The sequence below is a fragment of the Mizuhopecten yessoensis genome, unplaced genomic scaffold (genome assembly GCF_002113885.1).
Source record: "Mizuhopecten yessoensis strain PY_sf001 unplaced genomic scaffold, ASM211388v2 scaffold10603, whole genome shotgun sequence".
Classification (NCBI taxonomy): domain Eukaryota; kingdom Metazoa; phylum Mollusca; class Bivalvia; order Pectinida; family Pectinidae; genus Mizuhopecten; species Mizuhopecten yessoensis.
Genome location: NW_018408629.1, coordinates 319,551 through 346,581, shown reverse-complemented (window position 1 = coordinate 346,581; position 27,031 = coordinate 319,551). Strand labels below are relative to the sequence as shown.

The window sequence follows — 27,031 nt, the reverse complement described above, 5'->3', positions numbered from 1 at the left end:
GCTGTACTGTACACGCATACAGGGATTTGTTGACATGATTCCATAGAAGATAAATCAATAGGTATGTTATTAAAATATCAATACAATGTTCCATTAATTTGAAAAATATTTATCACTTAATTAAGGAAAATTATCACATGCCTAAATATTAAACAAAAGTAAAAAACAAAAAAGTGACCCTGAATGTGGATTCGAACCTACACTGTTCACATTTTCTGGTCACAAGCTAACTGCGTTACACATTAGGCTACATCGGACATAGACAAAAAGGGAAATACAAACTGCTTTAACCCAAGAAACATCTGTCGCAGTTTTAAAAACTTGATCAACCCAGTTTTTCATTATTTTGAGCACTTTCCGAAAGGAGGACCACTTTTCCGTCATACGATTTGTTTTTGCATATTACATCACGGAATCAAAATGTTTATTCAAAAGTTGGTCCTTGGATGGGAAAGTATTGAAAGTATTTTTTTAAGTCTGGGAAACCCTTTCACTTTCATAGATATAGTGAATATGGCTATATTTGCAGTATTATATCAACAATACCGAATATCTAAACAGTTCCAAAATTCATATTCAATTGGTTTTATATCTATTCCATGCATTTTTGCTACTAAAGATTATTTACTCATCAGTATTTTTTTCCGTTTTCAAAAATGCCGACTTAGGGAAATACGGGCAGTTTTCCGCCATACCTCTTTTCGCTGCAGTTTCATTTTTCACCTTTTTCGCCCTCCCTAATGAAGGGCAATTGATCTTTATAGTGAATATAACTCAACAGCATTATAAACAAAATGATTAAAGGGAAGGGAGAAATTAGCCCTAAGTGAATATCAACAGCATTATAAACAAAATGATTAAAGGGAAGGGAGAAATTAGCCGTAAGTGAATATCAACAGCATTATAAACAAAATGATTAAAGGGAAGGGAGAAATTAGCCATAAGTGAAAATCGATTTCATTGGAGAAGGGTGAAAATTTCCCAGGATACAGTATTTCTGGGTTTCTATTTCAATTTTTTCCACAATTTCTTGCGACATCTCCCCATATAAACTAACAGGGCTCCTTTAAATGAAGCTAGACAAATGGTGGCATAGTTCAAGGTCTCCATTTCAAATGTTTTTCTTTAAACAAGTCCTTCAGACATGTCCCTAAAAAACTGACAGATCCCTTTATAATGCCAAAATGAAGCTGGGAAAATGGTGGCAGTATAACAAAGTTTTTCTGTCTGTGCATTCAATATAACTATACACAGATCCAAAATTCTGTGTACTAGTCCACACACTATAGCTATATACTGGGTATGGAAGGGTGGTTGTGTTGTAGGGGAGTTAAATTTGGACATGTACTGTAAGAGTCAAAATAAATAATCCATCAAGTATGAGTGAGAAAAAGTTATTGTAAAATTTACTTAAGCACCGCAAATTTTATGCATGACCCACAGATCTATAGATATCTAATTCTATCAAGTACCAGTGAGAAAATTTTATTGTAAAATTTACTTGAGCACTGCAATTGTATGTATATATAACCGACAGATTTCTAATTCTATCACGTAATATACGAAAAATACAGAAGGTGCAATTTGGATCCTAGTCTTTAAGTAATTCTAAAACCAATACATTAGCAATCAATGACATGATGATAGATCTATAAGTCTACAGTGAGTGATACTCGTTTCAGGCCGTAATTTCTACCCTGCTCCATTTTATTTCCTAACTCACTCAATTGGAATGACACTAGTACGGGTCACGTTACTTTTAACAGCAAAAAAAGGTTAGAACATTACGATTTCCTCGTTTATTTTGCCACACACGACACTGGTGCGAAAATCCTTAAAAATGTACATCGTAATTACATCTTCACTAGAATGCTGATCTTGTCACAGTAAAACAATTTCTCCACACAAACAAAATGTTATTGTGGGTTAACTTTCCGAGCAATATCTCCATTCGTGATTGTTAACACTCACTCGACACTACAATGTATATCCACGGACAAAACAGTATCTCTCATTAAACATCATACATCAGGAATCAATACTATCAGGACTGAACACACAACACCAGGCCTTGTTCGCCTTTAGCATAGTCATCTTCACCCATTCACCCCTGAAATTTTATAATGTACTATTCCAACCTTTGAATTGGAAGAGTTCAAATGTGTATTCAGGGGTCAATGAGTTAAGAGTCTGTATCCAATCTAAATGCTAGAAAAAAAAATACAACATAGTATGTCATTCAGAGGTTATTTTTTAACAGTTTTTACAAAAAGCAAGATCTCAACATCGATCATTGCTTGTTTATATACACGTACATGTAATGTTGTTGTTGTTGATCAGTACAGAACTGTGAAACAAATAAATTTACATACCTCTTCATAGAATCTCAACTGGGGGACCGATTCGTCACATACATTTTCACAGAAGTCTTTGAACAGTAGATACCCTGTAAAAATATAAGAGAAAAACGTAATGTCTAAATATAGTAACACAATAGTCTAAAGGTTGCACGTGTGAAATCTACATCATAGGGCTGCAACAATTAGTAGTATTCATTAAATATTGTGATACATTTCATTCTCACTTACATATGTGTACCACAATTTATGGTTAATCTTGTTATATTCTGGGTTTCATGTCTTCACATAAGTTAATTATGTATTTTTCATGGGGTGATGGCTTGAGTTGGTATTGAGACAGATCTATTGAAACTACTCAAGACCAACTCAATTTCATTACCCAATGAAAATGATGTCAAGATTCAATACTTATACATCATCAATTAACACGTTGTTTTTTCCTTTCATGGGAACCTGTGAAATTCAATGTAGTTTGTTGTTTCTACTGCAGCTTGTGCAAATCTATGTTATGTAAAAAGTATAGTCCATCAATGAAGGACCAGCTTAAAGTGATGTAGCTCAAGCTGATATTTCAAAACTTTTTTGTTGATTTGTTTGTGTTTTATGTCATATTAACAGGAATGGTCATTTAAGAACGTGCCGGGGTGCCCGGAGAAAAAAACACTGACCTGCGGCCAAGACCTGACGACTGCCTCACATAGGCCTCGAACATGTGAGCCAGTGGTGGAGGGCTAGGGATTATTATATATAAGACTACCAGACATATTAACCACTCTGGGCACCATAGCCCCTTGATATTTCAATCAATATTATGATATTTAATAAAATACAATAAAAACTTGTGTATAAATGTCATATTTATCTCCTTTTGCAAAAATCTGAAAACAAGTATTACTACGGACAGGCAATGTTGATTGGTCAATTAAACTGCAAATAAAACAGGAGAAGATTTTAGTCAATATTTCATTGAGTCCAACTTGAGTAGCAACAAAAACACTGTCACATGACGATAAGTGCCTATGTAGACAGAGAGAGAGAGAAGTTGGTAGGAGAGAGAGAAATGATAGACATGCAGGGCTTAATTCTGTTGACTCTTTGACGTTTAGAAACTTCAGAAATGAAACAACAATTTCCTGGAAAATTAGAAGTCAAACAGACGTGTCCTTTCAAACATATAGGTCCCAAGTGCTGCAATAGGGACAGCAGATCAATAAAATATATAAGTCATTTCTGAGATACAAGTTTCCAAAACAAAAGTCATGACTTGGAGGTCACATATACGTCCGGTGTTAAAGTAAATCGCTGGCAAACCAACTTCGTCTAACCATTGATTTACCTTGGGACAAAACGGCTGCAGTTTCACATCCTTCAAGAAAGGGATACCTACTGACTCTTAAAGTACATATTTATACCCTGTTGATAGACATTCAGTCTCCAACCGCAAACAAGTTTTTTTTGCATGTAGTTTTTTGCTGCAACTCCATTTTCTGCATCAACGGGAAGTACACATGCTCCCCTATCAGGTGACATGCGTATCTAAAACAGGTAAAATCCCAAGAGAAAACTTATTTTGAAAGCGACCTTTTTTAGTTGCTTTAACTTATCTCCAAAGGAGATATAATTGTAACATGCTGTCAGATAGAGCAGGCCTATTCTTTCTGTGAATTTAAATTGTGAGTATTGTTGTATATTACTTTATCAGGAAGCACTTAAAACTACCACAAGGACACACATACATTGCTTAATACATTGTTGTTCACATTTCTAAGAAAAACTTCTACATTGCGTAATTATTACGAGACTTTCAAAACACTCTATTCTGATGACAGATTCATCTGATGTTCTCCATCAGACAAGTTGAGACTGCTGGTACCATGAATGACAATGATATATTAACTCATTGACCCCTGAAATTTCACAATGAACTATTCCAACCTTTGCATAGGAAGAGTTCAAATGTGTCTTCAGGGGTGAATGAGTTAACATTTATAATTAGCCTACAGTAGTGGGTGACAGAAATATCTAAATGACTTATATATGGATCCCTGTCACACTGCAGACAAAAAGTTGTTTTGTTTGTTTGGAGTTTAATGTATATATGTACAGAATGGGAAAGTGTGTGTTTCACACTAAAACTTGGTCACTGTGACCTCTTTAACATTCTCACAACAGCCAGGGTCATATGAGGACCGTTTGAAGGCAAACCACTAGACAGTTCTACAGCCATTTTCATCTACAATTATTCATTTAGGATGTAACTATGGCTGAGTTAGGCTAGGGATGATAAGAATGACAGTTAAGTGATCCAAGGTCTGGAGTTTGAATCCTAGTCTGGCCAGTTGTTGCATTTTTCCACTCGGAACACCGTTGTAGATTCAGTTTTTGGCAGCGGTACAGGGATTCTTAACAAGAAACCAAGGAACTGATTTCTAGATCTAGAGTAAGGCAAACCTTTTGTAACATAAATTGTATAGTTGGATAAATAGGACAAGCATTCATGGACAAACTGATTGAACAACAGAAGGATACTGCAGGGAAATTAATTCATAAGTACATGTACTTGTCAGTTGAATTGGCTAAAGATCTGAAGCACGAAACCATCCTCCAAACATATCTAGAATCTATCAATATTTCAGAAAATGTTTCCGTCCGTGACAATGGCAGATGAGTTTTGAAGTGATCCATTCAAGCAGAAAATATTAATCCCACCTAATAGATTAATATCAAAGGAAGCTAACACGGAATACAGACAGAGAACTCATTAGCTTTGACAGCTGCAGTCCTCACAACAGGCAAGGCTGACAAAATGTCCACACCGATACTCGATCAATTTCGACAACAGTGGCAGAAACAGTAGGCAACACGGAGATCTGGCCATGACACCATCGGCAAGTTTTGGCTTACAAGTGTACGTGGTATCAACATTGTCAGTGAACTTTTGTCTGTAAAAAGTAGGTCTATATATATAGGTGTCCCTGCTGACTGGTGTCATCATTTTGAGTGAATTTTGGCCTTACGGTCAGCTGGTGTCAAAATTTTCAGTGAATTTTAATGATGGCCTGATTGTCTGTGTGTTATTTGGTGTCAATATAATCAGTGAAGTTTGACCCAATAATGGTCTGGTTGTCTGTGTGTTTGGTGTCAACATATTCTGTGAATTTTGACCTGACATTTCATCTCTGTGTGCCCAGTGTCACCATTATCAGGGAATTTTGTATGTCTTGTTGTATATGGACACTTTATCCGTACGTGTCCAGTGTCACGATTATCAGGGAATTTTGTATGTCTTGTTGTATATGGACCCTTTATCTGTACGTGTCCAGTGTCACGATTATCAGGGAATTTTGTATGTCTTGTTGTATATGGACACTTTATCTGTACGTGTCCAGTGTCACCATTATCAGGGAATTTTGTATTCTTGTTGTATAGACATTTCATCTGTGTCCGGTGTCACCATTATCAGGGAATTTTGTATTTTTATTGTACAGACATTTCATCTGTATGTGCCCTGTGTCACCATTATCAGGGAATTTTGTATTTTTATTGTACAGACATTTCATCTGTATGTGACCAGTGTCACCATTATCAGGGAATTTTGTATGTCTTGTTGTATATGGACCCTTTATCTGTACGTGTCCAGTGTCACGATTATCAGGGAATTTTGTATGTCTTGTTGTATATGGACACTTTATCCGTACGTGTCCAGTGTCACGATTATCAGGGAATTTTGTATTCTTGTTGTATAGACATTTTATCGGTGTCCAGTGTAACCATTATCAGGGAATTTTGTATGTCTTGTTGTATATGGACACTTTATCTGTACGTGTCCAGTGTCACGATTATCAGTGAATTTTGTATGTGTCGTTGTATATGGACACTTTATCTGTACGTGTCCAGTGTCACGATTATCAGGGAATTTTGTATTCTTGTTGTATAGACATTTTATCGGTGTCCAGTGTCACCATTATCAGGGAATTTTGTTTTCTTGTTGTATAGACATTTCATCTGTGTCCAGTGTCACGATTATCAGTGAATTTTGTATGTGTCGTTGTATATGGACACTTTATCTGTACGTGTCCAGTGTCACCATTATCAGGGAATTTTGTATTCTTATTGTACAGACATTTCATCTGTATGTGCCCAGTGTCATCATTATCAGGGGATTTTGTATTCTTATTGTACAGACATTTCATCTGTATGTGCCCAGTGTCATCATACCAGGTACACATGTATTTACTATCACAGACAGGTATTACCAGGTACACATGTATTAACTATCACAGACAGGTATTACCAGGTACACATGTATTTACTATCACAGTGCATTATCAGGGAATTTTGTATTCTTATTGTACAGACATTTCATCTGTATGTGCCCAGTGTCACCATTATCAGGGAATTTTGTATTCTTGTTGTAGCTGGTGGTATATGTTTATGTATGGTGTGTTTCGATCAGACCAGTAATGAATCATTCTCGACCAGACACCCCTGATTATAGACATATATGTACAGTATGTATCTGTTGGCTGCTGTAAAGTGCTTTATCTGTTGTTGATGAAGTCACCTTTTGATATCTCTGTAATAGCTGACAGAGGAGATGGCTGCCTGCTGTTAAATGTATGTGAATCTGTCTATAAATATTAAAATAAATTGTGTGATAAAGTAAAATTTGTCTACATTGACCATTTCTTGTGGCAATATTACAGCAGACCCTGTCTATACTGACCATTTCTTGTGCCGAAATTACAACAGAACCTGTCTAAATTCACCATCACTAATGGCAATATTGCAGAACCTCTCTTAACCAACCATTACTTGTGGCAGTATTCCAGTAGAAATGAGCCCTTGCCATTGAAACAAGGCTAGATTCGGTTCACACAGATGGTAGACTGAATGGGAAATCACTCTGAAAATGTGCAGACATTTGGCTAATATATTCATATTTGTCACCTCCTTTGAGCTACTTACCCCCACCCCCCCAATTTAATTGACTTGACAGACAGACATACTACTATATCTGACCACCCCCCACCTCCCCCCCCCCCTTTCTCTCCCAAATTAATTGACTTAATTGTAATTAAGCTAAGGGTAAAACTGGTAACAACTATTTCCACAGTGCTTAGATATCTTATTGATTTCACAATGACCACAGTCCTCAGACAGATTTGTAAAATACTCCCATAAACACCCATTAAACAGACAGTAACAGTGGTCGGTAATTGACTGGGCAGGCAAATAACCAAGCCCGCAGAATCATCATCAAAACCTACAAGCATGTTCTTTCCTGGGAATAAATACATCATTGGATTTTCTCTGCTTTCGGCACAAGGCAACACAAGCCTATTGCAACCTTGTGTATCTCCACATGTGGACATTTTCAGCTGGTGGCATTACAAATGAAGTTAATCCATTTCTAGAATAAAAGTGTGCTGTTTACAAATAACTTTAGCTACCCTTATAAAATGTTAGCACTTCAAACTTTTTGGACATTTCTTCAGTCTAAATGTATTTTTTCCATGTATGTCATGGAAGGTAGCTAACATTGAAGCGATATGCTGCTAAGAATAACATTGCAGTTGAGAAATTCGGAAAATTGTGTGGCAGCACGATGAAATAGGTAAAAATGAAAGCAAAGCCTAGAATTTAAATACCAATAATCATTCTAAAAATCATTTGCAATTCAGCAAGTGATTATAACCCTTTCACAACTATGGACCATAATGGACTCCCCCAGATCAATGCATGGTAGAGTTTACTAAAGTTACATAGGGGTGAAAGGGTTAATACATTATTCCAAGATGTCGGACTATCTTTGATCGCTAGCCCTCCACAACTGGCATGGGTTGCAGGTAAAAGGCCTACTCCCATGTGTGTCAGTGACAAGTTACTGGCCAAAGGTCAGTGGATTTTCTTGGTGTACTCCAGTTTACCAGCTCCCTCACCAAAACCTGGCCCGTCCCTACATGACCATAGCAGATATATTGTCCTGATGTAAAGCAAAGCCAAAACAAAAATAGACGTTTTTGTATTCCATCTATTTTTCTATATTTTTTATCCAAATGAGATATAGAAAGAACACATGGCTATAGAAATACAATACCACCCCCACCCCCCTCAACTTCTCTCTCCCCCAACCGAAAGAGAACCTTGAAATTTTTGTATTTTTTAAAGGATGTTTTCAAAAACACATTGCCTTTTTTCACAAATGTCCTAAACATTTCAATATATACATTGGTTGGAGTCCCTTGTAGTAATTTCTTATTTTCAACAGCAAGAAGCAAACAGCTGGAAAATTCATAGAATGCAAAACACACTACTAACTGTTGTAATGCTAAAGCACTGCCGTTTCATCATGACTCCAGCCTGCATTTGACTTCAACACTTTTAGCAACAATACAAGTGTTTACGAGAAAAAACGTAAAAATTTCAACCTTGACATCCTTATACACCGCCCTTATTCTCTGGAAACAAAACCCCCATTTCCGAAACAAACTTTCTCAAATTTTCTTTCTGTATTGGTAACAGCAGCAGCTCTCAAGTGCCTTGTAAATAACAATTTTCTGTAATTCACAATAGTTAACACTTGGAAGACACTGCATGCCTTCCATAAGGGCTGAATAGTTGCTCGAATTCATTTCAAGGAAACATGTCAAGGAATTTTTCTGTGTGCACAAATATTGAACACCCATGTGCACTTTAATTTTAAACACATACCAGCACAAAAGGCAATTAAACATCATTGTATTAGTATTAAGACTTCAAGCTTCCAAACACTATACCGACTATCAGTTTGAGCAAGGTAAAGATAGGGGCAATATGAAATGGAAGTTTGCTGCTATTGGACAAGGCAAGTCATGTGTAAGGTAAGGTAAATTAGCGGGGCAATCTCAAAGCAAGTTATAATTATGTAAAATAGAGAGAAAAAAAATTGTGTTGGGCAAGGAAAGTTGGGGACAATCTGCTTATTTAGTTATAATTAGGAAAAATAGAGAAACCAAGTAACAGGCAATGGCTGAAAGAAGTTGGAGGAGGGGCATCCCCAATGTAAGTCACAATTAGGTAAATAGAGAAAAAGTGGCATGCAATGGGCAAGAGAAGTTTGGGCAATCTGCAATTGTAAGTTACAATTAGGTCAAATAGAGAAAGGAAGTTACACTGGTCAGGATGAGGTAGATTAACTGGCACAGCAACTTGGACCAAGCAAGAAATTCAAGCTTGAGCAATTCAATGAACAAGGCAAACTAATTACAATTTACAATATAAGGTATAGGTGAAACAAATTGTTGTGTTCAATTTCAGCCCTCAAAAAAATTAACAGTAGATATATCTAGTAAATATAGGGAAATTTATTTTACTCAAAGCGATTATAGAGACAACATTTCAGACCTATATTAATTGCTTACTGTAAGCTACGAAGTGCTCTTTGACCTACAATCTGTATGCTTAGAATTAAGAATGTCAAAAGTATCTGGAAACATTATTTTTTCTTTCTTACTTTTACCCCTTGCCTTAGATGCATATCAAACACCTTTTTTTATATTTGAACATCCTCATAAACCAATCCAGATACTGGAAATCTTTATCATATTCTTAACAAACACTTAAACAAGTATTAATTGGATGTTCCTCTGTTGGTGTTTTTCGTTTTCTAAAGCCTTAACCCACATTTGTCCTCTTCAGACTATACTGTATATATAGTATGATGTATCATACAGCTAAACTTTGGCCAAATTTTTTTGGTTGACCACATCTGTATTCCTGAATTCTACCACAAAACTAATAAATGTCCAACTGGTGGGCTACTATATAAGCAGCACACATATAGTGTTGTATCAACTTCATACTGTAGCCTCTGAGACCAATAGGTAGAGGACTTTATCTTCCTCTGAAGCTCCAGGGTATACTTTTTCCCTCCAAAGCTTCCTCTGAAGCTCCAAGGTATAATATTTCCTTCCAAAGCTTCCTCTGAAGCTCCAGGGTATAATATTTCCCTCCAAAGCTTCCTCTGAAGGTCCAGGGTTTAATATTTCCCTCCAAAGCTTCCTCTGAAGCTCCAGGGTATAATATTTCCCTCCAAAGCTTGTAAAACCATAGTTTTGTTAGGACTTGTCCTCCATAAGTAACTATTTGTTCTAGCTATATCTATTTGTATTTGGAGTTTTGTGAAGGGTTAATGAATTGAAGTAAAATCATGGTTAAAGGTGTTTAATTATCTCAGCTTTATTTACCTGTGTAAAAACTGCCTGACTCATTATAAGTAAACCTGATCAGAAATCATCCCAGCTGGGGGACATATACATGGGGCTCCACGTCCATCAACATTAAAATTAGCATTCCTGTTTTCAACATTTTGATTTTATATAGAAAAAATTGCTGAAAATTGCATCGTTTTCAGTTTCGAGGATTGTCTTCCAGATGACACTGTTTACAATGTATATAAGCTTTGTAAGTGGTCAATGACCATTATCTGGAACATGGCGGACTCATTCAACAAATTAATTAGGCGAAATACATCCAAGGTGATGGTGAGCCTTATATATATATGGATAAATATAATTTCAACCAGTTGACGGTAGGAATGAGGATGCAATTATTTTCTCTTTGGTATGAGATACGCGAATAGGTGGTGCTATTGGTGGTATTGGGCTGGGTTGTTACCTATACGTGTCATTCAGGTGACACAGGTTACAGCAAGCGCACATGTATTTTTTAATTTTAAAAGGGGGTTTATTATATTGAGATTAATAGGTTAGGAGTTATATGTTTGTGTGTGAGATGTACATTATTGTGTATAATTGTGCTTATCGTGGTGATTGTAAATAAACATCGGTCAGTGTCTATGTCGCTGGGAAATACAGTTTTTGTATTTGTGTTGTTTATATATCCTATTGGAAAATATAGAAGAGAAGCTCTATCATATAATGTACACTTATTAACAGGTTATTCCTGAACTGGGTCAACAGGTACAAAAAGGCAGCATCAATAACTGTTTGACCAATAATTAGCACAGTATATATATGCCCTTAACTCATTCACCCCTGAAATTTCATAATGAACTATTCCAACCTTTGAATTGAAAGAGTTCAAATGTGTCTTGAGGGGTGAATGAGTTAATAAAGCTTTGCATTCAAGGTATATTACATGTACAAGTCCATGTATTTTATGGCCGGAAAGTGTGTCGTATCAAATCGGAGTTGAATGACTTGTAAAGGTGTGAAATTAAGTCAAATACAGCATCACAGTTAAGCAATGAGTCTATATATAGACCTAGTCTATAAAACATCAGATTTATGACTCAGACAACTATAAAGTACAGATCGATCTAAAGTACATCTTACCTACGTATACAGAGGCATCCATGGGAATAGATAGGATTCTACCCAATCTTAAAAAAAAATCTTCTATTTTTTTCTGTATTCAGAAGTACTTATATAAAGCAAAATTTCAAATATTGTCCAGAAAGACACTATAGGTTCATGAAATTTTACCAATCATAACATTCCTTGAGGTGTATGGGATGTTTTTCACCGTAATTTTGTTCCTTCTTTTAATATTATTAGTATCAGTATGTTAAGGAAAGATAAAAATTTAACTCAGAGAAAATCTCATATTTTTAGCTAAAGTAAATGGAATAAATATCACCGAACAAGAATGTGTTATACAACTATGTGTATCATAAAATGTCCAATTTCTAGAGCACAGATTCATTCTCACAGTAAAGATTATTGATCGCAGATGTACATGCACATTACAAAACTACCGTGACTTATTATTTCCTTGATGGCATTTTAAGTATTGTAATGCTGAGAAATAGCCCATCAGTCTAATCAATTCAGGCATAAAGAGAAAATCAGGTGAAAATATGGGAGAGTAAAAATCAGATCTATTTGCCAGATGAAAATTCCAATTAATCATTTTTTTTTCATCAGATAAAATATTATATACCGTAACTGTACTTGTCTGTATCTCATTACTGCTGCAGCTACGTATACCAACAGATGAGCTTAGAGATTACAAAAACATAGATATTTGATTTTGTTTTAATTCTAGGTAAAGACATTATTTATTTACCAAGTACAGTATCATTCACATCAAAAGAAAGCGAGAAACAAGAAAGCGGAGCTATTAAGGTTTTCATACATGCTGAATATATATATCAATGAAAATATTACAAGCCATCTATTTCCTGTCTCAACACCTTCGGAGTTGGTTCCACACATTTACAATTGGGACTTCACCACATCTTTTGTTTATTTTTTTTCCATAAAATCCCATCTCTTTAACATATTCTATCCTGTGAAATACTATTGTGCAACACATATATACCACCGACCATATTAAAAAGTGCCACTTTTTACCTCTGAACAACCCCTGTAACGGAAAAGTCTTCGTATTATTTTCAGAACACTAAAATCATTATGCCATCCATTAATACTGGTTTATGATAGACGTGTATCAAATGAGATGAAAACTATTATGGTCATAAAGTATAGTGAAATGAATTTATAGTAAAGTGATTAGCATATGTTTTGATAGAATTATTATACCCAATATTGGTTCCGCTACTTAAACTACAATTGTAAGTTATGCTGTAAATATATATATATAGTACATGTATTAAACCCTATCCTGCTGCCCATAAACAACGTCAAAATAACAATCATTTGCTAAGTACATTAACTGGAATTTGGAATGAGATTCATCAGTTTGGTATGCATAATAAATGTTTGTTTTGAACACAAACAGTAAAAGAAAACTTATTTTAAAAGCTTTCAAAAAGGTCTGTTTCATATGTCAGGCACAGAGTGTAAATGAACACCATCTCAACTTTAAACTGCTGAAAATAACTCACTACACCACAATGTGCTGAGTCAGTAAAGTCAGCTGTCAGAAAATATCAAGACATTTCGTTCAAATAACACTCTAATACTGCAGGCAGTCAGAAGGACGGGTAATATGTTAACCCATTTCGCCCCTTAGTGGATTTTAAAATGGGATCATAAAGATGACTCAGCGGGTGTCCCCCCCCCCCTCATCTCTGTTCATAGATTCATAGATAAGTCCTTCCTAATCCAGAGGGATTCTTTGATTTACCTAGTTGTCCTCTCTTTTAAGCACTTTGGAGTTGTTCCAGTTGATGTTTTGGTTGTATTTATATATATGTCAGTATGGTCTGTAATGGCCGATTTATTGTATTGTTTCAAATTTGGCATTTACAGTTATATGAAGTAATGACAATTTGTAGCAAGTTTCATGTACATGTAAATCTAGAAGGCTTCATAAGCATTATGCTTGACACAATGAACATGTATATCACATTGAAGACATTGTTAAAGATTTTTCAGAAAAGAGACAAATACATGGTTATTAATTATATCTCTGGAGTTTCACAAAATTTGGTTTGAATACTGTAGACTGCAGTCCCTAAATACACATTACGCAAATAAATAGCATACCAGATTTTGTGTATGATGAACCAAGAGTGGAAAATCCATTTTAGATAATAACATTAAATATTTACAGCATGGAATTATCCCTCACAGTTGGTCTGTAAACTCGGAGGGGAGGGCTAATATAATGACAAACAGATTGAGGCCTTAATGGCCTGAGTTAGGGTTTTAACAGAGAGTTATAATTTTAATGAAATTAAAATGACAGAATTTATTTAATTTTTGTACAATTTTTAAAAATTTCATTTATGTTTATCCAACCCCATATTGTGGTATAGGCAGTCAGGGGACATTTTTGCCATCAAACATTCATGCATACATTTACCATCAAACATTCATGTATACATTTACCATCAAACAACCATGTATACATCATTAAACAACCATACTATATATTTACCATCAAACAACCATGTATACATTTACCATCAAACAACCATGTATGTTTTTACTATCAAACAATCATGTATACATTTACCATCAAACAACCATGTATACATCATTAAACAACCATACTATATATTTACCATCAAACAATCATGTATACATTTACTATCAAACAACCATGTATACATTTACCACTAAACAACCATGTATCCATTTACTATTTACTATCAAACAACCATGTATACATTTACCATCAAAAAGACATGATTTCCTCAGCACCTGGCCCTATAGCTATTACACAGAAGTAGAACTGTGTTAATCTTAAGAACTTTGCTTTAGAAACAAAAATTTGTCAATGAATGAATGCAGGAAATTTGGGTTTCATTAATGTTAAGTTCTCTGGAATGTTAAAAACAACATTTGTTAGGTTCCATGACATGGAACACACGTCAACGGTAACACAGCTTACTTCCTCTTCATTCCTAATCAACAACAACTTCCCTTGGCTGCATTGATGTGTCCGAGTAATTTATGTAATCATATTAACACCATCTTGAAATTAATTTTGCAAATTTTGTATTGAATTTTAACAGATTTCGTTTACATATTACCATTGTAACAGGGTATTTGGCAGTATGTTTTTTGAGCTTTGACTCTTGATTCTAAAAGAACAAGTGCATTTGACCTTTCAAATTTCAGAGAAGATATATATATTATCTGACCTCTGAAATTTTTAATTCTAATTCATTTGAAATGTAACACGGCATTTGACTGGTCAAAATAATTTGTGAGGGTATAACGACAATATAATTATACACCATCCACAAAATTCTCATTGGCATTTGAAGCCTGTTTGGCGATTGTTAATATTGTCAATGACCCCAACTGACCTCAACATATTTATTTTTTTATTAACGTTACCAATCCATGGCAGAGAGGCCCAGACATTTTTAAACAGAAACATCTTATAATCGTCATATCTTTCAATGATTTTAGCTTATATGTTGTATGAATTGGAACGGGATAAACCTACGGTATTTTGAGATTTGTGATCTATATCATGACTATACCATCACAAATATCCATTTTACTGGCTCCCCTCTGTCACTGTCGCCAGTAAAACTCAATTAGCAACAGTATAATCATAATGTACCGCCGCAAATCTCAAACTACCGTGGGGTTATCCCCTAAGTGACAAGGGTCAGCTGAGCCCAGATGAAGCATGTTATATTAACTGTTTTAATAGCAAATATGTATGCAACACATCTTTTGCTGAAGCCTGCCTCTACATACTCTACATACCTTGTACATTCATCAATAATGCAAAGGCATGTATACTAGGTTAAAGACCCTTGTTAACGTTCCACTGCACTGTTTTTTTGTTTATATACAGTAGCCTCCCCTTAATTTCGTGTAGTACAGTTGGATTAGAACACTTCTGTTCTGTAATGAAAATATTACAAGCCATCTGTTTCCTGTCTCAACACATTCGGAGTTGGTTCCACACATTTACAATTGGGACTTCACCACATCTGCACTGTTTTTTTGTTTATATACAGTAGCCTCCCCTTAATTTTGTGTAGCACAGTTGGATTAGAACACTTCTGTTGACCAAATATTGCTCAGTCGGATAACTCATTCACCCCTGAAATTTCATAATGAACTATTCCAATCTTTGAGTTGTAAACTTCAAATGTGTCTTCAGGGGTGAATGAGTTTAAGCGCACAGTCTTTCAATCTGAAGTCCAGGGTTTGAATCCTAGGCCGGCATATTCATGAAACCATTCTCATGCTCAGGCATGGATTCTGTGTTCAGACCAACTTTCTTGTAACTCGCTTAAATCATGTCAAACGATCAAAAAGTCAAATGTAAACATTGAAAACAGTTTTCTTCTTTAAGTCTCTTAAATGATTACTCAGATCATTAACAATTAGGATTTTCTTATTAATTTATAGCGGGAACAAGCAATTCGGCTTGAGCACAAAATCCATGCTTGAGCACAAGAGCGGTTTCATGAATACGGGCCCTGGTCTAATCCAGCTGAATGATTGTATTTTGTTTAAACATCCTGAAAGGTATGGTTTTCTTTTAGAAATAATTTATTGGCTCATTTAACCCTGAAGACATTTGAACTCGTTCAGTTCAAAGGTTGAAATAGTTCATTATGAAATTTCAGGGGTGAGTAAGTTAAAAGTGATAGTCCTGCTGGGAAAAAAACCCTGTTTCCAATGGAGAGCTGCAGTTTATTGCAGTTGTATGCATACGGGGACCATACAAGTATATCCCGTACATATAAGGATTTACACATGTACATGTATGTGCCAGCTGGTATCAAAACCCAACCATTTTATTTATCATTTATTTATGCATCAGTAACAACCTATATATAGGAAATGGTTTACAAACATATCAATTATTTATATATCGGCTATTAGTACTCTGTATAAAGTGTTTTGCTATCAAAATTTCATCTAGATAACTGGTTAATATACATATGTCAGGCAGATCATAAACAATATACATGATTTTAGAGGGGAAATATACAACTGTGACAGCCTAGATAATTTAAACAAGCAAATTCGTGGAATTTATATCCCCCGCTTGCAGGACATATTATAGGCTAACATTATTGAGGTTAGGTTTAAACATGTGAGTATCGTGCTGTTGAGACATAATGTATAGCTTGAAACTCAAAGAAAGAAAAAAAGCCTTATACAGAATTTAGACTTTTTATTGAACATGTAGGTAATTACGGTGTAAATTAATCGTTTAATCCATCAGAATTAACTAACCACACTAATTATTCGTAAATATGCACAAATGACAACGGTTGGCAAACTTAGCATGACAAGCTGTATGATGGTCCTCATTAAAAATATCACAGAGTTGTGTACAAGGTGCAATATATTTGTATATATATATATATATAAGTCCGAACAATAATGAATAGAAAACACATATCCAGCACCATCAACCTTTAATACAACATCACCGAGGACAAGTTCTACAGGCACAGCCTCTGGTTAACCCACTGGCCTGCTGGGAAAGCCTTGTATTACCCGACAGCCACCGCTCGTCTATATCAACACTAGTCTCTTATTATAAACAAACCCAACTGATAACAATATCTGCTAAGGATGTGATAATAGATTTTGATGATGATCATGATATTGTATCTACTGAGGGCTAAATAATTGACATGTTGGGGACGAAACAGAGATGAATGAATATAACAAGCAGAAATAGCAAGCTGATAATAGCACCTAATATAAGCTAAAGGTATATTTATATCAAGAGGTGAATGAATATTTGAAACCAGTTGTAGATGCACGTTCAATAGTACTAAGGTAAAAGACCATACCAACAAGTTGAACCACATAATTACAATTATCGTTTTTATGAAATATTTGTTTAATTTCCTTTCAGAAGAAATATTCCAGATTTTTTTTTATGCTGCCATGAACTTTACAGATTGGTTGCTGTTTGACATGTTTGAAATTAGAAATATCAAAAAAACAAAAACAAAAAACCCGCAGGGATCAACATTTGGACCTTAACACTGCAAAGCCAACACTTCACCAACCTTGCCACATGCATACACAGGAATTATGAAAGCACAACAATCAAAGCAAGCGTCCAATTTATTGGCCGCAAAGAATATGAAAATTTTGAGAGGGGAAGTCACTCTAAGCCAGAAAAACTTCATTTGGTTGCTTCATCTTCTATACAATGTATATGAGGGAGTAAACTCAAAATTTAAAAAAAATGAGTAGAACTCTTCTTTGCCATTATAACTGATGCAGCGCTTTACCTTAAATTTGGCCTAAAATTAATTCCCTGTATATTATACAACACGGTGATATAGCTATATGGATAACATCATGCAGAAGGGTGATCTTTTAGAGTCTGGTACCTAATCTTACACTGAAATAACAGACCCCCTTCAGATTCCTCCTCATATCTATGTTCTAGGTAAATACCTCTGCCAAGATAATCTTGACAGAATTCTGCAAAATATATTGGCCATATTATCACATCATTTACCGAAACTATATCCATTGATAAACACTTGGATCCAAGGAAAAGAAATGTAAATATTTGCTGCGGAGATTGCATGTTTTTTGGCAACTTTGTATATATATTTTACATGTTAAAACACGGGCATACATAAATGTACATACAAACACAGATAATAATATATATGTTTATGAAGAAATTCAATCTTTTTATGATTCATATATATAATCTGTACAGACTGAATCTCTGTCTATTTTCCTATAGAGTCAAACTTGTATTTAGAGACTTCACCGTTGGGGAGTCCTAAAGTGGTCTCTTAATACAGGTGGTCTCTTAATACAGGTGGTCTCTTAGTACAGGTGGTCTCTTAATACAGGTGGTCTATCAATGGAGGGGCCACATCTGAGACACATTTGAACTCTTCCAATTCAAACGTTGGAATAGTTCAATATAAAATTTCAGGTATGAATGAGTTAATCAAAATTCCTTCAAGTAAGCAGAGCAATGTCCTTAAATGACCTTAGCTATAAATAGGATGTTAAACCATATATTCCAAACCAACTGCAAGTGGTTCGTCACATCGAGTTACAGATGGTCTCTAAGGGCATCAATATTTCTTAGAAATTCATTACAGGCAAAGGTTATCAAGGACAAATGAGTAGTTACATTAGTATCCGCCCTCGTATGACCTTGCATGGTGCATTAAGTTAGACCCAAAATTAAAGCATACAAACCATAAGTCTCTATTTTACAGCTCTCCCTTAATATAACTCATTCACTCCTTAAATTTAATAATGAACTATTCCATCCTTTGAATTGGAAGAGTGCAAATGTGTCTTCAGGGGTGAATGAGGTAGACCCCCTATTGTACCCAAATTACAAATGGTGTAGCAAATTTCACCCAACCAAAAACCAATGTTTTACAACAAACATTAGGTCCAAAAGACCTCCATTCTTCCACCTGCCTGTACTATCACTTTATATGAACAGAATAAAAGCTTCCTTCTGGAAGAACCAATATGTTAAAAGGTTACAGAACAGACAGGAACCTTCAAATTTCTTTCCCATAGAAACAGTTAGCCATATTTCTAATATATATCTTAATCTGTTGAGTTGAACGACAAATGTAACATATCCCCTCCACCCACCATTTTAGTGAGAAGTGCCAATGGCCTAGCTCCACTAGCTGTGTGTTGGTATAGAAAGCTGGCTAGAAAAATGAGATTTATTTATAGTGTTTCTTGTAGTCATCATAACCAGGGCATGCATGGCATCATTTTATAAAAGCTCTCCTCTTCATTGCAAATCAAATGTATTGTTAGACAAAGGTTAAAAAGTAGGTCAGAGTGACTCCATTTAGATTCAGGATCATGTGTGTTATCGTAGAGAAGAAATACCCAAGACACATTCTTATTTGTATGTAGCTATATTATATATATAAAGAATATGTAAGTCAAAGGTAAACAAGAGGCCCATGGGCCTTAACGGTCACCTGAGTCTATAGTATTTATTTTTGTTGTTGAAATATGTACCAATTTGAGTAAAAAATAGTATAATGTTAACTTAACTTTGTCAGGACCATGAGCTGATCATTCCTAGACCAATTTTAAGTGAGATCGGCCTATTAGAACTTAGTAGCAAAATAGCGGCCATGGCAGCCAAATTGTATTTCTGATTGACCCGAAAAATAACAACACTTTGTCAGGACCATGATTCGATCATTCCTACAAAGTTTCAGTTCAATCGGCCAAGTAGATCTTTACTTTAAGTTTGAAATAGTTTACCAAAATGGCAGCTGTGGTGGCCATATTGGATTTCTGATCGACCTGAAAAATAACAACACTTTGTCAGGACCATGAGTCAATCATTCCTACAAAGTTTCAGTTCAATCGGCCTAGCAGAACTTGACTTTAAGTTTGAAATATGTTTTCAAAATGGTGGCCGTGGCGGCCATATTGGATTTATGATTGACCTGAAAAATAACAACACTTTGTCAGGACCATGAGTCGATCATTCCTACAAACTTTAAGTTCAATCGGTCCAGCAGAACTTGACTTTAAGTTTGAAATAGGTTTTCAAAATGGCGGCCGTGGTGGCCATATTGGATTTCTGATCGACCCAAAAAATAACAACACTTTGTCAGGACCATGAGGCGATCATTCCTACCAACTTTCAGTTCAATCGGTCCAGCAGAACTTGACTTTAAGTTTGAAATAGGTTTTCAAAATGGTGGCCGTGGCGGCCATATTGGATTTCTGATCGACCCGAAAAATAACAACACTTTGTCAGGACCATGAGGCGATCATTCCTATCAACTTTCAGTTCAATCGGCCCAGCAGAACTTGACTTTAAGTTTGAAATGTAAAATGTTAACGGACGACGGACGACGGACGACGGACGACGGACGACGGACGACGACGGACGAAAACGGATAGCAATAGGTCACTTGAGCTAAAGCTCAGGTGACCTAAAAACCCATATAGGTCATAGTGATCCAATTCTCGCGCATGATGCACTATACAGCAACCTCCTTAAGATGATCCTGGAAACCAACTTTGATAATCGTGCGTGTTATTTTGACAAAGATAAATGTTCAAGACAAATTCTTAATGCAATATAAATCAAAGATCAAATATAAGATCGAAGTCACCATGTTTTGGTGAATACAACTCTGTATGTCAACTTGAAACAAATTCTATATTGTCATTCAATAAAATAAGAGTTTTTACAAAGGGAGACAATTTCTATGTTCCCCACGGTGGCACTTTTCAGTTGCCCATAAGCAACAACCAAAAAATCCTTCCCAAACACTGTCTGTGTAATCGGCTATAGGCATATTAAAGTATGGTCGGGGTTTTTCATGGTCGATCAAAAAAAGTAGACAAGGTCCTCCGTCCATTTTCTGCTCCTCCCTACTTCACCATCATCATAACACACAGCAACCTGTGACTATCAGACTGTTGGTTTGACCCAGTATATGTATATGTATATATCCAATTTCTAAATAAACTAAACAGAATCTATAAGCTTGGATTATCCACCAGTCAGCAGTACTACATCTGACTTCGTGAACCCTCCCTCATCACAAATCTCACTCTGTTACTCAGACTGAATATCTCAAGACCAAAACTTTTAGAGCCTATCTATTTTGATAACTATGAGCAAAAAACTATAAAATTACAACAATGCAATAATTTAAGCAGATATGCAAATATTTCAGATATTTGAATGTAGCAATCTTTGACATAGATTTTGAAAATATTTGAAAATGTATTTATCCCCTTTACAAAGTACATAAATAACACCATTGACATAATTTTTGAAAATGTTTTCAAAAATGTATTTATCCCCTTCACAAAGTACATAATTAACAAAAACAACCTCTGACATGAACTTTGATGACCTTCACCTCTTTGAGAAATACATGATCCCAGAAAAATTGAAGTACACCCACTGAAATGATGATGCATGAATTCGAACCCCACTGAAGTTTAACTGAACACTATCTTATAAGTATTCAGAAAATGTAGTCCAGACACCAATGGTCATACAAACAAACAGTCTAAACATCGCTTCAGTTTCTCCCGAAAATTCCTCGACTATTTAAACCTATACAGAGAGACGAATCAGTGATCTACAAGTATATAATACCATATAGGATCTTTTAGAACCACCTTATACTTTATAAACAACCCCATCCCGATTTCTGCTCCGTCAACTCATCTTTTTATCATTATTTACCAACTTACTTGAAAAAATGTCTATAATGGCTATTATGGAAAGTTTTGCAATCATTCTTATTTTCCTAAATTGCCAATTAACTCATTCGCCCCTAAGGACTCATTTGAACTCTTCCAATTCAAAGGTCAATGAATAGTTCATTGTGTTATTTCAGGGGTGAATGAGATAATTATAGGATACCTGTCCCACTGCAGGCAAATCATGAAACTAAACATCACTCTAATTTTTCAACATAGTTACCTTCCCTTTATTTTGTTTTTTTAACAAAACTTAAGACCAACAGGGCCAATGAGGTCCAGGGTCCTAATACTGGTTGGACTCATGATCATTGCATTTTTACACTCGGAACATTGCCATAGAATATTTTTTTTATAATTCCCCCCCCCCCGTAAAATAGATAAAAGGAATGATTTTCTTTGTAGAAATGATTGATCAAAGCTACAGTTATGTTGGAAATTTGTTTCCAATGCAAAGGATCTTTAATATAAGCACCCAGGGCACTTAGTAGGTGAAATATTGTAACAATCTTAATTTGGTGTCCTTACTCCCTATAGCTATCTATATCTAATGTCAATGTTTTTTAAATGCTTTCTGTCTGTGTTGTAGATATTTATCTAGATTAAGGTTACCTTCAACCTTCAAATACAACCCAACACTAAAATGTCTTGCACTGGTTAGGCCATCTGAACTTGTCAACAAAATAATGCACATGCATTTTAGGTCTATATATGAACTCAACAGATGTAAAGAGGACACACCAGGATTACCTGGTAAGACTATCACACCCAGCTTTTGTTACCGTTTTTTCACTAACCAGCAACATTACCATGAGGCAGCATAGGATAGCAAAGACCGTTGCACTGACTGAAAGGAACAGTACGTGTCAGGGTCCGAAGACTAGTTCCATGTACTAGGTAGCTACTGTTATATCCATGAGCAAGGCATTTTATCAAGGATACAATTAGTTACTGTATCTCTGGGTTAGGAGGGGTCAACAGGAAAAACACCATATTCTATTATGGCCCTTTCCCGAGGGAACTGTTCTCTTATAGTGTCGTCTGGGGTGGCACTATACCTTCACAGACAACACTATAAGAGAACTGTTCCCGAGGGAAAGGGTCATAATAGATTTAGTACATCACATGACTGTCATTTGACAATAAAAAGACAAACATGAGGAACTTCATTGATAACATATTTAATAATTAGCAACAGCTGGAAATTTGAACGTAACATATGAAGTTTTGATTCATGAGTTGTTGTTAATTGTAACGGTACAATTACTAAAATTGAAAGAAGGTGCACAAACAACGGAATGTCGAAATCTCTGCCACATGATGGTTCATGTAAATGCCGCTGCAAACTTTGCCTGATGGCAATAAGAGAACTTTTTGAGTAGATCTCTCCTTTTTTGTTGCGTAATCCGCCAAAACACCGTTCAATTCACTGGATTGAATCACTGCTAGGTCACATACATGTACGGTTACCCTATAATTTCCAGTAGGAAGTCTTTAAGGACTGAGACGGCAAATTGTGTTGCCTGCTTCGTCTTTATGTATTGCTGAGCCTCTGCAAGCAATCGGCATTCCCGGTCCCGAATCTCAAAGCCATTTTGGCAGACGTCAACAATGAAGTGAAAGTAGAATAGTACAGCACTCCCTTGGAGAAGGGGCACAACTCTCAGTGTCACACTACTTTTCCCGCAGTCTCAGCGTTCCCAAAATTTTTACCTGAATATTTAAGCAGTCATAGCAAAATATTTTCATTCAATATTATATTGCACTACAAATATTTCCCTCGCAAACTTTGTCGGCTCCATCTGTTGAAACTACCAGCCAAATATTATTATAAGATTCTATGCTTTTTGGTTCTTCTTCAGAAGTTAATTGACATATTTTTCCCTGTGACCTTGTTAGTAGGTCAATGTCATTTTCCTCTCATACTTTGTTAGCTCTATCCAAAAAAGCTACCAGCCAAATCTTTGAATCCACTCCCTTTGGTTCTTAAGAACAAATCCTGTAAAATGCTGTTGATCTCTGTCTTTTGGCTTTCGATTATTCAGAAGAAGCCGTTTGATGTTTTTGACATATTTGACACCTGTGACCTTGAAAGTAAGTCAAGGTCATTTTCATTCTCAAACTTTGTTGGTATCTATCTCAGGAAGCCAACAGCCAAATACAAAGATTCTATACCTTTTAGTTCTTCAGAAGAAGTCGTTTAAAAGAGTTTTTGCATATTTGACCGTTGTGACCTTAAAAGTAAGTCAAGGTCAATTCCATTCTCAAACTTTATTGGGCTCCATCCAAGGAAGCCAACAGCAAAATATGAAGATTCTATACCTTTTTATTCTTCAGAAGAAGTTGTTTGAAGCGTTTGATATATTTGACCGCTGTAACCTTGAAAATACGTCAAGGTCATTTTCAAAATATGTTGGGCTCCATCCCAGGAAGCCATCAGCCAAATATGAAGATTCTATACCTTTTAATTCTTCAGAAGAAGTCGTTTGAAGTGTTTTACATATTTGACAGCTGTGACCTTGAAAGTAAGTCAAGGTCAATTTCATTCTCAAACTTTATCGGGCTCAATCTAAGGAAGCCACCAGCGAAATATGAAGATTCTATACCCTTTAATTCTTCAGAAGAAGTCGTTTGAAGTGTTTTACATATTTGACCGCTGTGACCTTGAAAGTCTGTCAAGGTCATTTTCATTCTCAAACTTTGTCAGGCTCCTACCAACGAAGCTATCACCCAAATATCATGACTCTAGGCCTGTCCATTCTTCAGAAGAAGTCGTTAAAAAGGAAAAGTTAACGGGCGACGGACCGACGGACGGACGACGGACGCCGCGCCTTGGCATAAGCTCACGAGCCCTTCGGGCAGGTTAGCTAACAAGGGAAATTATCCAATAGCTATCCTAGAAATTATCATGTGATGTACTAAATCCTCAATGTTCCTGGCCACCCAGCTGTACAGATGGGTACAGACAGCTGAAACTTTGCAAAGTTTCCTTTATTTCAAATTTTGTAAATTCAATTTGATCCAGATGATTTGATTGACAAGTTCCTTTATACAGATTTGAGGTAGACAGTAACATATTGTGGATTAATTATCAAGTTTATATATTTCCTAAGCTAGGAAATCAAATTAAATTTTAATGTTCTACATCTCCTCCATTTAAGTTTGAACACAACCAGCAAGCTTTTAATGAAAATGAAAATTATCTCTTATAAAAAAATATCAATTTCATATATCAATTTTGTTAAATAGTAATTAGAAAAAAAATATAATTGCAATATCAAAAGTAGGTCTGTCAATCAAGCATCTAATTTAATTTTCTCCTGTCAATTTGATCAAACGAGCTGCACAGCAAGGTAGTCGAAGGGTGATGCGTGTTGTATTGATTCTGCAAAGCTCTCCGACAACTGTGGCCATTGGGAGAGGTGTATGATGGGGGTAGACATAATGGCATTGTACATGTACTGTCCTCAGAACCTATAGCTATTATCTCATCTGGTTACATGTCCCTTCCAAATGTCAATTGCAATTCAATAACTACATTCATATCTCCAATAGCATACATTTTATTATGTACGTTACAGAAATACACCCACACAGCATATTGATATTGTTAAACGATACAAAATGGAAAAATCGTTTCCAATTAAAATGACATTACAAATGTGTAAGCAACTGGAAATATGCACATAACATCACACAGAACCTAATGAATAGACTTTACACATGACCAGGTGTAATATGTACATATTTTTTTTTTATCAAGACAGAAAATGATATGTGACGCGTTCTAGCATTAGTACCATGATGAAATAAGTCGGTAGCGGATGCCGATCTGTACTCTGTGTTTATTCTAATCTAATAGGAAACATTAACCACTGATTAGCTTAGTAACTTAAGGGTATATACATGTACTACTTGACTGGTACATAATCTCCTTTATTGAAAGCATCTCTTAGGAACAGTAATTTGGACATAGTTAAGCAGTTTTTGAGAAATTTACAAATCATGCAGACGGGTAGATCTGATTAATTGCGTAATTACGAAACAAAAATGTAAGGGAGATAACTTCAACACAAAAAGGTAACATATACTCTCTTAAAAATTAATTATTTTTACTGTCCATTATCTTGAATCAAGCACAAATCAATTGATTATCAAATCAACTCCAGAATCATAATGAAATAGATATCAATCAGCCTGCGGAATTTTTCCAGCAAAAAAAGCAAAATTTTACGTAAGTTTTCTTTCACAGTAAAATGAAAAAAAAAAATCACTTTTAAAGTTTTTTAATTATACTACATGAACATAAATCTAGATTTTCAAACATCCTATCAAATTTACTCACCACAACAAAACACGATCTGGAACACTGAACTACTGGTACGTGTACCTGTATACAGTGAACAGAACATATGACAGTTAATTAACAGAGAAGCTGTTTCAAAAATAACAAAAGTTTTGGTCGTATCTGTGTATTTGCCTGCAGTGTTACACCATGTAGGTATGTTGTACGCATATTTATTATTTCATAACTTCAAAGAACTCAACACATCAATGTCGATGATAAAATCTCATTTCTTCTGCTTCTAATTGATATTGGATTAAATCTAATCAAAAACAATCCTTATGTACATCAAAAAACAGAACGGAAGTAACTTTTAATACCTTTCTGCCACTCCTTTTTTACCACCTTCATATACCTCAAGCACAAAAGTAAAAATCTTTACATACGAAAAACAAATCCTTGAGTCAATTAATTAAGAAAAAAACGATACTTCTCTTCGTAATATCGACCCTCCCCCTCAACTCGACAATTAAATCTATTGTAATTATAACTACACTCTATGCTACTCTCACATTCCCTATCATGTACACAGAAGTTGTTCAGTGCAAAATCTGCACCAAATTCCTGATGAGGTATTTCAGTACATTATTCAATGAAATGATTCTATTTGGGTTCAAAGATCAGATAATAGCATCAGTGAAAACCGCATAATTAGGCAGTCTTATCAACTGTAAAAGTATTAATACCTTACTGCCGAAATCTGAGAGGATCTC

General features: G+C 35.4%; 1 protein-coding gene across 2 annotated transcripts in view; it reads right to left on the bottom strand.

Annotated features, from left to right (window-relative positions):
* The window catches only part of LOC110461337 (beta-adrenergic receptor kinase 2-like), a 119,116-nt gene that overhangs the window by 78,154 nt on the left and 13,931 nt on the right, over positions 1-27,031 (bottom strand). For both annotated transcript variants that reach the window (XM_021514774.1, XM_021514775.1), the window contains exon 3: positions 2,373-2,446. In XM_021514774.1, coding sequence (XP_021370449.1) covers positions 2,373-2,446 — 74 coding nt within the window. The remainder of the gene's footprint in view (positions 1-2,372; positions 2,447-27,031) is intronic.